The 15,115-nt window shown below is 39.4% G+C and overlaps 6 protein-coding genes across 6 annotated transcripts; 4 read left to right on the top strand and 2 right to left on the bottom strand.

Moving 5' to 3' along the window:
• Positions 1-529: 529 nt before the first annotated feature.
• I206_105830 (uncharacterized protein) lies at positions 530-2,675 on the top strand (the record flags this gene model as incomplete). The annotated part of the gene is made up of 7 exons (XM_019156380.1): positions 530-661; positions 753-899; positions 1,019-1,107; positions 1,184-1,310; positions 1,387-1,439; positions 1,513-1,651; positions 1,707-2,675. 7 exons carry the CDS (start codon positions 530-532, stop codon positions 2,673-2,675), a joined length of 1,656 nt encoding a protein of 551 aa, XP_019010182.1.
• A 728-nt stretch (positions 2,676-3,403) lies between these two features.
• I206_105829 (uncharacterized protein) lies at positions 3,404-4,455 on the top strand (the record flags this gene model as incomplete). Its single annotated transcript, XM_019156379.1, has 5 exons — positions 3,404-3,541; positions 3,622-3,686; positions 3,783-3,999; positions 4,068-4,220; positions 4,291-4,455. 5 exons carry the CDS (start codon positions 3,404-3,406, stop codon positions 4,453-4,455), a joined length of 738 nt encoding a protein of 245 aa, XP_019010181.1.
• A 998-nt stretch (positions 4,456-5,453) lies between these two features.
• Positions 5,454-6,314, top strand: I206_105828 (uncharacterized protein; the record flags this gene model as incomplete). The annotated part of the gene is made up of 1 exon (XM_019156378.1): positions 5,454-6,314. One exon carries the CDS (start codon positions 5,454-5,456, stop codon positions 6,312-6,314), a length of 861 nt encoding a protein of 286 aa, XP_019010180.1.
• A 1,105-nt stretch (positions 6,315-7,419) lies between these two features.
• I206_105827 (uncharacterized protein) lies at positions 7,420-7,826 on the top strand (the record flags this gene model as incomplete). The annotated part of the gene is made up of 2 exons (XM_019156377.1): positions 7,420-7,597; positions 7,666-7,826. The coding sequence occupies 2 exons, from the start codon at positions 7,420-7,422 to the stop codon at positions 7,824-7,826; spliced, it is 339 nt and encodes a 112-aa protein (XP_019010179.1).
• Positions 7,827-8,086: 260 nt separating this feature from the next.
• I206_105826 (uncharacterized protein) lies at positions 8,087-13,052 on the bottom strand (the record flags this gene model as incomplete). The annotated part of the gene is made up of 35 exons (XM_070203197.1): positions 8,087-8,123; positions 8,173-8,189; positions 8,240-8,330; positions 8,385-8,452; positions 8,504-8,700; positions 8,759-8,786; positions 8,849-8,920; positions 8,977-9,144; positions 9,201-9,238; positions 9,293-9,389; positions 9,455-9,531; positions 9,583-9,657; positions 9,720-9,760; positions 9,834-9,881; positions 9,945-10,067; positions 10,120-10,201; positions 10,256-10,377; positions 10,432-10,495; positions 10,553-10,619; positions 10,676-10,737; positions 10,799-10,968; positions 11,037-11,072; positions 11,136-11,180; positions 11,245-11,335; positions 11,393-11,400; positions 11,551-11,819; positions 11,868-11,890; positions 11,947-12,001; positions 12,061-12,159; positions 12,234-12,283; positions 12,341-12,391; positions 12,449-12,508; positions 12,582-12,677; positions 12,755-12,946; positions 13,025-13,052. 35 exons carry the CDS (start codon positions 13,050-13,052, stop codon positions 8,087-8,089), a joined length of 2,847 nt encoding a protein of 948 aa, XP_070059298.1.
• A 285-nt stretch (positions 13,053-13,337) lies between these two features.
• On the bottom strand, positions 13,338-14,803 carry I206_105825 (uncharacterized protein; the record flags this gene model as incomplete). The annotated part of the gene is made up of 8 exons (XM_019156375.1): positions 13,338-13,473; positions 13,536-13,649; positions 13,708-13,744; positions 13,824-14,001; positions 14,079-14,241; positions 14,316-14,407; positions 14,558-14,639; positions 14,760-14,803. 8 exons carry the CDS (start codon positions 14,801-14,803, stop codon positions 13,338-13,340), a joined length of 846 nt encoding a protein of 281 aa, XP_019010177.1.
• Positions 14,804-15,115: the final 312 nt, after the last annotated feature.

Raw genomic sequence — 15,115 nt, 5'->3', positions numbered from 1 at the left:
TTTGTCACTATTCGATTTCAATTCGAAGCGAATGTTAAAACACCTTAATTCGATAGTCGTATGGTATAGATGTAACTTGAGGCCAAATCGTTTTCGAAAGGAAAGTTGAAATACACAATCGTAAATTATCAAACGCAATTCTTTTCTAAATGCGAAAGGATTTATTAATGAATCTCGTTTCAAATCAAATCTTAGGGGTATTTTGGAGTTTGTCTTGTTTTTGAAAAAAAATTAAATATGAATCAATAATAAAGGATATTTCAAAATGAAAGGAATGATTATAATGTTTCAACAATTTGATATTAGGGGAAAAAGTAATTAAAGGATGAGATTGTTTTGATAATTTAATATGAGTTTTTCCAAATTTAATGGGTATCTGAAAGATTTAGTGAATTGATTATCATCTTTTTCGGAATTTTTCAAAGTTAATTGGAGATCTTATTGTTGAGCTAGAAGAGCAATTTTGATTGTTCAAGCTAAACGTCGATATAGTATTCAACAAACATTTAACTTCCAATTATCATTCAAAATGATGATAAACTCTTCAAAGGTGAATTATAATATCGCCATTTTTATATTATCTTTCTTAGTTCAAGGAATATCAAGTCAATATATTCCAATACCAATTCATGATAAGACAAATAAAATAAGATCAGACGAAGTAAGTAATTGATTTTATCAATATAATTCATTTCGAATTATATCAAATTTTCAATAATTAGGCTGAATCAAAATATTTTCTCCAAAATCAGAATGATAATTACTCAAATTCAAATTCAAAAGATTTAAGATTATTATCATATGATGATTTTTGTTTATATGGTTTAAATATTGAAAATCAAAATAAAGGTTTAAAAATTAGTGATGAATTAAATAACGTTTTAAGTTATTGTTCAAAAGTGAGTATATATACAAAATCATAATTAAATTTCAAAATAATTGATTTTACTTTTTTAAAATTGTTATATATATATATATTTCGATTTCCATATTTACTAATTCGTTTTCAATTACATAGACAGGACATAATATTCAATTAATACCAGATGGTACTTTGAAAGGAGTAACTTATGTTAAAACTTCTTCATGGGTTCAAGTTAGTGGATCGTAAGTTTTTTAAAAATTTAAATCATAATCATGAGAATTTGAACTCATTAAAATTTCTTTGAAAATTAAATCGTAGTGGAGATTTCACAAAAATTGGAATTTCTCCAAATGATCCAGGAGGTCAATTTGATTCTTCAAAACATTCACCAGAAGGATCAAAATTAATTACTAGTCAAGGTGGTGATCCTGCTCAAAATTGGGTTGTAAGTGTATTCTTCCCATCATATACTCGCTTGTTACTTGTCTTATCTTGATCTGAACTGTGTCGAATTTGTTTAGACCATAATTTCACCAGAAACCTTTTGCGTTAGAGCTTGTTTCGGTGATCCTGCGTGAGATCCTTTCTCATTAGTAAGAGATTAAGTTAGTGATCAGCTAACTATCTTATCCGGGTATGATCATTAGCACTTGTCCCACTCAATACGATTCGCTCGGATGTTATTTCTTAACTTCTAATGGAGTAGGTTGGGATGATGTTTGGCAAGATTGTGAAGCAGATGAAGGAGATCCACCAGGAGTAATTAATGGTCAAACATATATACCTGTAAGCATTTCACCTGTCCATTCATATTTTAACATGCTGATAAAAGATTATATAGGGTAATGGACCTATACCTACACCTTCTATACCTGCCGTATCAAATTGTCAACCAGGTTCATCTATTTCCAATGGTCAAACAGCTGCAGCGGATTCAGGATCTAATTCGTCCGACAAGAACGATTCATCAACAGGTAGTAATGCTGAACAAGGTTCTACAACTTGGTTACCTGTTCAAACTTGTTTACCATGTACAGCTACAGCTGGTTCTTTCCCTTCTTCTTCTCCTTCCGGCGATTCAGATTCATCATCATCAAGTGTACCTAGAGAAGGAGGTGCACAAGGTGGTGGTGAACCTTCACAAGCTTCTTCTGCAGCTTCTTCAGCATTGGGATCAAATAATCCGTCTACAATAAGTTCAGGATCTTCGACTTCAGCCTTAAAAAGTGGATCAGCAGGAGCGACAGCACTAGGAGGGGCTTCAAGTGTTACTTCTCAAGAGAAAGGAGGTACAGAACAAGTTGGAGTTACGAAATTATCACCATCAACGACAACAAACAATAATGGCGATTCTTCACCTACAGCTGCTCCATCTCAGGGAGGGGATCTAAGTGCGAGAGACGATGATCAATGGTGGAATTTAAAGAGACAAGAAGAAGGTGAAACTATTACTTCAGGAGATCAATGTTGTTTTACAACTTGGACACCTTCTGTAATTGGTGGTACAGGAGCAAAAGAAACTGGTACTTCGACAAAAGGATCAAATACAAACAAAAGTTCGGGTGTCACTACATCTGGAAGTAAATCTGGATTAGCACCTGGTGCTACTAGTACGAACCCAGCTAAAGTCAGTGGAAATAAGAACGGTACGGTCAGTGGTAATGGTACAAATTCAAATGGTACAAATTCATCGTCGAATGCTTTATTAGCTATGAAAATCTGGATTGCAGGCGGTAAGATTGATAAGCTTGTTGGGGTTTTAGTAGGTGCGATATTGGGATTGACTTTAGCTGGTATGGCATTGGTTTAATCTGTTCAATAATGGTAGTAGTAAATATAGATCATAATCGTGTTTCATCTGAACTTGTTTTATACCATCATTCCTTTATGTATACCCAGTGTCTTGGAATCTCACAAAGTGGATCCAAGTAAACAAACTAGACTCGATCAGGAACGCCACTTTCGTCATGGTGAAGAAATGAGTTTGTATGGTGAGCGGGAATTACGGGATTATGTTGTAGTCGCGTTATTTGGCAGATTTTCCTCGGTGATTAATTAGTTGTTGTTGTTTTTAATTTTATGAAGGTATAAGGGGAGGCTGTGTTTGGCTGCTGTGCGGTTAGACAATGCAATTAAACCCTGAATCCAGTCTTTACACTTTGTTGTATCTTTCACTTGGAATCCTTTCAATATCCTTTCATCAATCCTCATCAATATCAAATATCTAATACGTTTAGTCTAGTGCATCATTCATATAGTTCATTTGGGTCTGTACCATTGACATATACTTTTTCCTCTTCAATAACCGATAGAAAGCCAAATAGAGAATAGGCTCAACGCGACGATCTTCTCAACCCCCGCCACCTATCAAAATTCAAAACACCCCTTAACCCTTTCCTCTCTCCCACTTCACTACACTCCTTTCAACCGAATCCTCAATATTCATTAACATCATCAATAATAGTACTACCTCAATTTGTTGTTCAACCTGATATTTTCACCATAAACAATCGATATAATCAAAAACACCTCGACAATATGTTATCGTCAATAACGCTTTCATTGGGTTTAGCCCTCTTGCCTTTTACCCTTGCGCAAGGTGATTTGAGTGCAGCGAATAATTTGACGGACTTGGAAGGGACATGGACGAGTAATGCGGCTATCTCAACTGGTGGTGTGAGCATATAAATCCTTAATATTATCAAGAGGCGATAGTGCATTTAAATGAGACCTGAAGCTGATATTGGCAATTGCAGACCTTCTGTGTACCTGCAGAAATGAAATTTGATTATCCCACCAACACCGGAATGTCTTTCTCTTTGTGAGTGCTTGCATTTGACATAAGAAACATTTCGAACAAGCTGCATGACAGATCGCCAGTTGCTCACAAGCTGACTCGAATATTATCTAATTGCAGCACAAATACAGGATTTTTCGAAGAAGCACAATACCGATATAATTCAAACGCATCAAATCCGTCTTGTATTCAAGCTGTTTTGATATGGCAACACGGAACTTATACATTAGAAGATGATGGATCCATGAAAATGACTCCCTTTAGTTCAGATGGTAGAGTTCAAGTGCAAGATCCTTGTGCTGCTACTACCGATATAATTACTTATTATAATGAACCTGTGAGTATATCAATTCTACTTCAATCGTTCTTCATCGCAGTGTATCATACTAACGTCTGATTGCGTAGACAACAATGACAGATTGGGGAATCATTGTTGATCCCGATACAGGAAACTACCAATTACGATTGAACCGATACGATGGTGCCAAATTACCATACATGAATCTCATTGCCAAACCACCAAATATGCTTCCTACACAAGTTTTGACAGGTGTCAATGTGAGTTTGAGCCTGGATATGCAATCACCCATAACCTCCAAGAAGCTTACCCATTTTTCGTTTTCGCTAGGCATCTGGTCAAACCAATACACGAAAACGTTCACTCACCTCATCTCCACTCGACGTGTTCAAACGATCCTCCGCACCCGCACGTCTATCACTTGACTCCAACCAAATATTTGGTGTTGCCGCAGTAGTAGGAAGCGTGATTGTTGGATCAATAGCTATGATTTAGGTTATTCCCGCTTCAGCAGGAATTTCCTGCGGATTTCGTGACAAGGATATAGCGTCATATTGGATAGAAATGGCGTACATTGAGATTCTCATATAGGAGCTCAAACGATTCAGGAGCAGGATCAAGGATCAAACACATAGAAAAAGGGTTTGAAAAGTCAGATAAGATGACTTATGGTCATACTTTCTACACACGTCATCATCGACATCATCATCATCATCATCATCAAACAGATTCATAGGTCACTTGACAAAGGTTTCCCACTTTTTTCGACAAAAAGGACATTTCAGTATCATCATCATCATTAGTTTCTTGTTATTGTTTTTCTTAGCTCTTTCATGATTTTTAATTGTCATTTTTCGTTGAAAACGAATATATACCCGAAAGAGAACGACATGCATGCGCTTAACGACTAAAATCGTTGATATCATAAAGTGGTTGCATTTAGCGTGCTTCGAACGTTCAGATTCCTATCACTTGAACTGATTAGAAAGCTAGAGCCCCATATGAAACTGTGGCGAGAGTGTTACTCGAAAACAATACATACGATATACAACCTTTGTATTCGATTTTCGATCATATTATTTGCTAAAAGATACTGTGATTGTTGACAAAGGTCATCCTATATTGTTGACAAAGGTCATCCTATAATCGTAGGACATTTCGTCACAGTTGACAAAGGCCATCCTACAATGATAGGACATTTCGTCATAGTTGACAAAGGTGAAATCGTAAAGTATTTCAAATGTCGAAAATCTAAAGGCTCGATTGATGTTGTTCCGCAAAACAGAAGGCCTGTATCAAGTGCATTGAATATCTCAATATACAAAACACATACAAAACCCGCCTTGATCAAACATCCACCTTTTGGGAAAAGATATTTTTCGCAATATACACTCGCCACCCGCTACTCAACATAAATACCCCAAATCGGATCACTTCCACAAGTAACTTACATATAACTTCATTTCGACCCTATTTATATATACCTTACCAGTATGTCATCTCAATCCACAGGCGAAGTAAACAGTACAATTGAGCAAAGCAAACGTTTTCAAGCAGGTCGTACAGATTACACTGGCACATGGACACTCAGAAAATTACCTTGGGCCCCTGCTGATCTCGGAGTACCAGGATTTCCACACACTGCACATAGTATCCGATACAAGATATTAAGTTTCAATGGCACAACTACACACTATGATGACAGGGAAAAATACAAAAAGAAAATTTCACCCAACAAATTGATCGATAAGAATTTCGCAATCCTTTGTGAATCAGGAGTAATAGACGATCAAACGATAATTTCAGATAAGAATGATTACGATGTTCGCCAAGTTTGGAATCGATGGTTAACTAATGATATCTCATTTCAAAATGGAATAAAGAGTTATACATCCGACGATTATGTCGAACAACAATTTGAAATAGAAGGAACTCTTACAAGAACAATTGTAAATACGAAACCTATAACTTGCGAAATCAAATCTGGAACTGTTACTTTGCGGTATGAACTCAAAAATATGAATCAAGAGGAAGGCAAGAACAACAAACAAAATGATATTACAATCGGATCTATTGAAATTCTTAAGACAGCTAACAATGATACATCATTAAAGCAGATTGAAACTTTTCTTACGAGGGAATTTGCCAACCAAACATGGACTATTGAAAATGAATCCGATTTGGAAATAAAACGTCAGAAATTCTACCGAGTTTTTCGTCATTATGATCTCCTTGATAGTTTTACAAATCATCTACACCGCTTTTGGGTAAACCAGAGGGTTAAGAAGAGTGCTGTTCCCGGACTCAGTACGACTTTTCGTGACGGAACAGTTCATTGGAAAGTCCTTATCTGATTCTAATCGAGAGCAAAATGAAGACCCTATCGAGGTGTCTCATAAATCCTGCGTATTCTTCAACTCCCTTTTCGGAGAGTAGCGTCAGTATGGATATCCTCATCAGTTCCTTGTTATGGTTTTTCAGGTCTTTAGCGGACTTTATTATCATTTTTTGTTGATATCAAATATGTATATGACCGAAAGAGTACGACATGCATTCACTCCAATTGAATGACTGTATTCATTGGACTTTGTAGTGTCATTGTAAAGTTCGTGTTTTATCGATTGATCTCATTAAGAACAATCTCCATGTGAGATAGCTCTTAGTCACTGTATTTGACGACGAAGCAAAACGAATCGAGGCTTCGTGTCTGACAAATCCAAAATTTGAAGGTTTCTTGCGAAAGATGTGGTCGTACATCGTAGGCTAACGAGAAATCTGAGAATGATGAAGAAATTAGCTTATATTACTAATGTAGATGGCATGTCCATTGGCGTAATTCTCAGCAATACATTTTAGCATATGTTAGTCCTTTTAGATAGTCAATTTATCGTCTCCCTCTTACTTTATACTTATACAGTTGTCATCAGAGGAATCATCTTCTTAGCCTTACTTCCGTTAAAAAAGAAAACAATAAATACCTCCTGCCCAACACCGTCTGACTCATTTGTACATTCGAAAAGTCAGGCCGAATGTACGTGTTTTAGCTTCAAGGATTTGTGAAAGATCATGAACGGAAGTATAGCTGCGTCGATTGAAAAAGTAGGCATAAGCTCAAACGGAACATGATGTAACACTATTGTGAGATACCTCCTTTCAAGTTGGAGGAACGGTGAAACAGATTAGGAAAATATCAATTTTCATTGTTTTTCTGAACATCAATCGACACGTATAAAACTTGTAAACATGTATCATCACCTTGTCCATTCTGAATTATCCTACACTGACAAATTACAATCAGAATAAAACAGTGCTAAGCAGAATTAGCTTCAGCACCTCATTCATTGGTTCGTGAATAAGAGAAGAAAATAGAAATTACCATCAGATCCAAAGACTGACTTATTCTCATTTGCAGATTAATTTTCAGCTCAATTCTTGTTGACAAACATATTTTGAATCATTATGCCAACTATCGACGATGATGACAACCCCAAAACATCCGGAACAAAAGATTTCACTTCAAGTACAACCAAAGATAAGAATATTGGTTCAGCCACTTCAAATGATTATACCTCTGTATCTAACGTAGCTTCAACAGGTCAAAATTATTTTAGTTCCCTAAGTCCAACTGTATTCGTAGGTGAGTAGTCTTTCCTTTTCTCTTTTGGAAATGCAAAAAATAGTATCTTATGATCAAAATCTTTACAGTTTTGATGATAATTGCAATTATCGGAGCGATCGCAATTGTATTCTGGATATATTGGTTCTGTCTCAGCAAGAAGAGTCGAGAACGACGTAAGGAGCTTCGATGTTTTAGACGAAAGAGAGATCTAGAAAAAGACGGAAAGAAGGAGAGTGAGGCGGCTTGATAAACCTTTAATCTATAAGTGAGAGAAGAACGAAGCAGGTAAAGATAAGACTGTGTGTTTGGACCTTCTCCAGCTATTATACGTCAAATGCCATGACGCTATGAGAACCAGTAAAGTATATACACATGCATAACATACGGCAAGACATAAATACACTACATATATCTCACGGAACAGCTCCATAGTCTGGTTACACCAACCCTTTGACCCGGTCGCTTTGGCCTTCCTCTTGATATCTTCAGCGTCCGCTGCTTTCAAGCTCACCTGGTCTGCAGTCTGTCCAGTCTAAACATTGCGCTGTAAAGAGTGTCAATGATATCCTGAAACAGAGCGAAAAGTCACTAACTCATATTGCCTTTGCAACTGTGATAATTATGCGCTAGTCAGTTCCCTTCTAAGCTCGCGGAACTTACCTTGGATAGGGGTATAGTCCCGGCAGGAAGACTTGCACCCAGCTCAAGGCTTCTCTGGCACCACCATTGAGCTTCTTCATACCTCGAAAAGCTGACATGGTTCAGCTCGAGTGGTTCTCTTCGGAGGAAAGGGTAGGATACCCACTGGTAACATTTCAAACCCTTATTCCACGAAGTGGAGGAGAGCCAGCGTACTTCATCGGTTGGGTAAGCCTGATTGAAGCGATCAGTCCTAGGAAGTAGTATTTGTGATACAACACGCACATTGGTTTCTGAAGACGTTCGCAGTATTTGTAAAACCCTATCGATATAAAAAGGCGCTTTGGCCAAATTTTCGGAATTTCCGCCTTCCTGCAGTAAGAGAGTGATTATAGCCCTAATCCAACTTGAAAATCGCGAGACGTCTTCTGCGGTTTTTGTGCTACAGCTGGCGATGATAGTTTCCAGGATCCGGTGGACAACTGTAACATTGCTGAGTCAGCCTTGCGTAAGCGTATCATTGAAGCGGGGTACACCAACTCGGGGCAGGACAATCACGATATCCAAGCTGTTGCAAAACATATAGTAAGCAGAGGTGAGAATAATCATCGTTCGATTACAGTTGCATACCAAGAGATTTGCCATCAATTCCAATTTTCTCGTCGAATTGGATTCGGCTGTTTGGGTCGGACTGCAAAGATACTGTTCACATTCTGTGTGAGCATTAAGCCTTACTTCAGGCCGATGAACGCGCGTACCGATATTATATCCTCAACCTGATTCCAGTCCGAACTATCGCACACGAGCTCCATCTGGTAGACTTCCAATAGCGTCTGAAGCCTATCTCTCTTTTGATCCTCCGGCATGGCCAGTAAGCCATCGAATACGCTACGAAAGTACTGCAACAGCTGATCCTGCAGAAGATTCTGTATTTATGGCCATCAACAACAGTCCTATGATCAGGACGACGGACTCGACAAACCTTTTCGAGACTTTCCGGTAAATCACGATAATGGAATACTACGACAAGCTTAGCTTGACTGACTTGATTGCTTGACACCTCGCGAGCCTCACATTTTCCACTGAAGCAAGCAAACATGGCGGCCCCTCGTGTGAAATGAAGTGTATTCTCGTCATCCTTTCCAACCAGTCTGCCATACCAGTATATCAACTGACGTGAAAGACCATGTATGAGCTCGGCGACGTGAAGGCGGCAGAAGTAAGAGGCTTACTCACTTGGGCGGAACAGTTGAAAAGGTTGGCAAGAATCTCAGCTGATATTTCGCTGAGACTGTCGAGAGCGAAATTGTAGCCTGTAAGAAGACGTGAGTCATCCATTGGTTTGTACCAGCTTTTGTACTTACACGTTTTGTACACACATGCCACAGGCTCTGATTGCGATATATACAGTTCGAGATCGTTTGTTAGTAGGCTGATAGCTGTTCTTCAGGTCATTGAACAATCTCGTCTTGACAGCAGCGAAGGCTTAACATTATCTTACCGCAGTCCACATATCCCACTATCTCAGCCCCGACTTTATTTCTAGATACCGTAGTCAGCTACTTCGATGTTATGCAGTAGGCGGGAAAGCGCTGGAGCGTAGAAAAGCGCTTACTTGTCCTGTTGTGTGTTATCTGAGGACATCGCTATTTGCATCAAACACCTAACAATTTCATCCTGCCATCAGCCAACTGTCCTGGCAGTCTCAGCGAACATGAATACATACCTAATGACAGTCATGCTTTCGATTTTGAGGTCGTCACGCACATCGGATTGTTGAAGAGATTCGAACAAAGCTTTGAGGGCGATAATCCTCAGAGCGTGATCCCCTTCCCTTTCGGCGACAGACCTAGTCGTAAATTAGGCTAATTCGATACGGTACTCTAGTGACATCGACTTACGTGATGGCGACTATATGACCTGCCCCAAAGTCGGGACATTTCATCGTCTCTTCGATGGCCTTGATAGCAACTTGGGTGTCATCTGTAGCGTATGGATTAGTGACGGCGTCCTAACTTATAATGCCACAGAGCTGACTCGTTTTTTGAGCCAGCAGGAAAAAGAGATATTGAGTAGATGCGTCATTCGATGAACATTGCTTCAGTAAGTCTTCGGCGACCAACAAATTGCCGGATTGAATAAAGCACAATGCACCTTTCCTACAGAAGGGAGATGGTAAACCAGCATTGCTCCCGACGTTAGGAAAGACTCACCTAAGAGATGCCAGACTGCGAACGTCTCCAGCAGAAGATAAAGCTGGATGAGCAACAAGCATGTCTGCATTCCAATCAGTCAGTGCTCAGGCGCTGTAAATGAAATCCATAAAATGCTCACACCACTGTGCAGCCTCCTCTAGCTTCTCGTTGATCTTGTAAAGTTTGTCAGCCAAATTGAGCAGCATCTGTGGAGATAGAATAGTCAGTCAATTGAGCGGGACAAAAAACGATTGATATTTACCATTTGCATCCCGATTGCCTTGGTCAGGTCGATGGCTTGTTGGACACCCGTCTTTACAATAGCTAAGGCATTGGAGCATGATATATCAGTATTAGGATAGCATGATATTGGCATCACCATTACCTTCGAACATAACTACTATTCCATGATGCGCAGCTTGAGTATGCCTGGAAAAATGTTGACGCCCAAAGGATATACCCTCGTAGAGTATCTGACCGATGTACGGGTATGCGTTGTCTTGCGAAAGTGCATGGATTAGGAATGTTTGCAGTACGCTGAAGGGCAAGTCCGGGCTGTATGAGAGTCATGTTTAGCGCCGACCTAGCAGTGGTTCGGATGATTTATGCTTGGCATAGCTCACAAGTCGGTTGATAGCGCATGAAGTTGAGCAATCACACTGTTTGAACCGTGAACCACGATATATAGTGCACGCAGCATTGCGGACGATGTTGACGCTTACCTAGCCACTGCTTCATCGTTCCATTCCAAGGCATCGAACACATCGCTAAAAACTATTCAAGACGTCAGTATATCCACCCAGATTCAATGCAGGCCGAGATCTCACGCACGCTGGCGGAGGTCGGACGGTTGAGCCTTTTTCTCGCCGTGGTGTAGCATATGAATATGCAAAAGCTTGTTTTCGAATATCGCTTGTTTGTCCTGTTGTACTGTAAATAAGCCAAAAGGTCTCTACAGTCTTGAAGTAAACATGCCCACTTCTGTGTCTATCAGTTTCATGAGCTGGATATGCGTTGACATGGGTTTTGCCATTGATTGTGAATCGTTAGCAGCGTTTTTGATCTGTTCCCGTACTGGTGAGAATTGAATTCAGCCAATGTTCACCATGGGTTGCTAGGCAAACCGTCGATACATACATATACATTGAAGTATTGCGACCTTCCAAGCAAGGTGTCGCGCGATCAGCTGGTCTCCCCTCTGAAGGTACAGCTGAAGGACATACTTGGATCTTATGTAGTCCCGGTATAATCAGGCCCAAATCTTTCATCTTGTTTGACACCGCTAGTCCCTGTTGCAGCCATTCGATGGGAGCCGTTGTAAAGGCAACGGCAACCTCATCCTTCGAAGGGGTTCGCGAGACTAATCGTTGATATACCGACCAGTACTTGCATAATACCTCTTGGTACTGCTATAAGGTCAGCTCGAACAGCATCGCAAGAGTAGTGACTCGTACCTGAGCAACGGTTGTCGCGTCGTCTGAGACAATAGTCAGTCCATGTGACAGTTCTGTAGTCGGTGACGAGTCGGCCCACCAGCAGCTCTGATCATAAGACTCAAAGCGAGATTGTCGCCTCTTCTCGCAATCTCCTGTTTTGTATATGATATGTCTATAAGTACCCATCCTATGTTCGGGTATTACCACCCACCAGATCGACTCTCGCTAGTTGGAATTTCAATTGCGCCTCCTTGCCGTCATTGTTTATAGCTTCATCCGGCGTATTCGAGGTAGTCAGAGTCTGATTGAGCTAAGAGTCACTGGTCAGCTAGCATCCAGAAGGGCAATCGAAGCTGAAACCAATTGTGAGTGATGAATAATCACTTCGGCAGCAGCTTGAACAAGATCTTCCGCGTCTTTCAGATCTTCCGACACTGGTGGGAGCATCAGTCTTCGGACATGGTGATCACAATTCGGTGAAGGGCTCTTACACGTTAAGGCAGAGATAGCGGAAGCGCCAGCTCGAAGCATACGCATAGTCACTACAAGTGACATGTCAATGAGCTATACTAGGTATCATACCGGAGGAAAAAGCTCACGAATCGTATTCGGCCTAGGCTCAGTAGAAGCTTCGAGAAGACGAAAGGCAGTGTGATAGACTCATCGCACAAAGGAAAGTCAGTCGTCGTTTGTCACGAGGAAACTCAAAGTGACAGTGAGAACAATGCTCACGAGAGGCGATCAATTGGACATCTTGTTTCCCCATCTTGCTAGTGAGTTCGAGATACTGTTTGAGCTCGCTTGTCAGATTCCATATTTTCACCGTTGCTTAATTCAGCAACACACAGCTAACGTCAGCTTCCATCATTATTCGAAGCCGATATATTTAAGAAAGCACGACAGACCTTTTTCATCCATATTCTGTATGATAGCCATTTCATTTTCCTTATCTTCCTTCTTCTTCTTTGACTTTGTCTTGTAGTCTTTTACTTTAGCTCGAACGTCACTTAAAGCGACTAGAAGATGTTCGTAATTGATTTCTTCTTCTTCGAAATGACTCAATCGATCGAGAAGCGAATCGAGACTCAACAACGCTTCTATGCATTGAGAAATCAGCTTTCTGCGATTAGGAGACTCCGAAGTCTAGTGCAGGCAGAAGAAAGGCCGGAACCTACCTTGCAGTTGCTTCCTGTGATCCGCCATTGTGTTATCTGTATCACTGAATCAGGAATTCAATGGAAGGAAGATGGGAAAGAGGATAGGAAAAGAGATGTTGAACCAGTATATATACTGTAGTATCAGTATGTATTAGTACGATCATCAAAAGTTGACGTGGACGTGAGTAGATTGTCCATTTGATTAAAAGATGACTGAGTAGTCCGTGCGTTTATTATCGATCAACATGACACGGGCCTAAGTACACTTCCTTTGGATTCAATAGAAGATACATTAATTCATACAACGTACATTTGTATATCCAACGACTGTCTAATCAGCATGCATAGCATTCCACAATTGTTGAACTTCAAGTGTATCCTCTTTCATTCCTATCGCACTTTCCACAGCTAAAACTTCATTGATGTGCGATAAAGTCTTTGAACCACATAACGGGGTAATGTTCCATCTATGACCAGAGACAGTCAACAGAGTAATCGGATATAAACAGGTGGAGTTTTAATTACTTACAGTTGACATAATTTATAAATTGTTTGTTCAGGTGTTAATCCGTATTTCGAAGCCATGTTGATAAGATGCGGGTGTTGTAAAAGTGAAGGTGAGCCGGTTAATGTCCAGAAAGATCTATATCACAGTCCATTTAGTATTAGTCTGATTGAGTACGATTAATAACAAGACTGACTGATATCTGATATTATTCTTCTGACAGATTTCCCATACTAAGACCAGATGAAAAGCCAATCAATAAGCTCATGGGAATTGCAAATCGAATCATGCTTTGAGGATCATATTACTCACCTGCCCAATCCCATCCATTACCTTCGTACCATCTATTTTGTACCACTCCAACTTTAATCCTACTTTTTTCAATTAACCAAGATAACAAATTCGAATCGTATATATTTGATACACCCAAATTATGTATTTTCCCTTCATCTACAAAAGACTCAAGAGTTTGATATGCTGAGAGAGTTTGCTATTTCCAATCTTCAGTTTTCATACCACTTGTATATTTCGTAGCGGTTTTATACTTTATACAACATTTTAACTCACTTCTTTTGTTTTCAAAGGAGAATGAAGTATTACCGAATCAATATAATCTACACCTAAATTCTTTAAAGATGTTTGAAAGCTTTGTTCAACTTGTTCGGGTATTGTTAATTTCGGATCATAAGGTAATGGTTGATTTTTATCTTGACCGTCGATTGAGGTGAATCTAATCGAAGCATGATCATTAGCAACATCAGTTGAATGACAACAAAATCATCCCGTAGCCATCATTTTACCCACTTGGTTTGAATGAACAAATCTTCTCTCGAGACCACACCTTCTGCAAATAAAGTCTTCAAAGCTTGTCCTACTAGATCTTCTCTACATTCCCTCTGTTAGCCTGATTTTCTTCCCGAGAAACAAAGCTCCCATACAATGAAAACAAATTCACCTATAATGCTAGATTGTTTAGCATCGTACATGAGTCAGTCTATACGCTACACGCTCGTAGTCATTCGCCAAAGATGAAATATGAGACTCACTTTGGGTTGACAAGCCGTATCTATACCTCTAAATCCAGATTTGATAGCTTGGATTACAAGTTCCGTGGTTCTTTCTTTCTTCCTGATCAAACCACATCAGTATATTTTCTGAGATTAGGAAATAACGACATATCCTTATCCATTAAAGCTGGATGAATGAAGAGGAGATATACGAAACAACGGAAGATATAATAGTGCTCACCACGCTGTCCCGTACATCATCTTAGGCATCGTTATTCCCGTCATCTTTCTTAAGGAATTTTGGATCATCCGATTGACCAATTTCTCGTAAGTTCTGAGGATCAGAGAAACTCGATCTGATCTACAATCCAACAATACCGACTATAATGAAAGTTATTAATCAATCGGGTTCCGAGAAGTGGAACACCAAATGGAGATAAAAAGTGGAGGTAATTGTTATTGTATTTAAGTGGCAAAGGTTTATTCATTCCGTTATTTATAAATCATAAGATGTGAATGCAAATATTATAAAATATGACATGATAAATGATTGAATGAGAATTGATATTATACAATGAATGAACAACAGATGACCAT

Source organism: Kwoniella pini, chromosome 8 (genome assembly GCF_000512605.2).
Source record: "Kwoniella pini CBS 10737 chromosome 8, complete sequence".
Taxonomy (NCBI): Eukaryota; Fungi; Basidiomycota; class Tremellomycetes; order Tremellales; family Cryptococcaceae; genus Kwoniella; species Kwoniella pini.
This window is presented reverse-complemented; position numbering and strand designations above follow the sequence as displayed.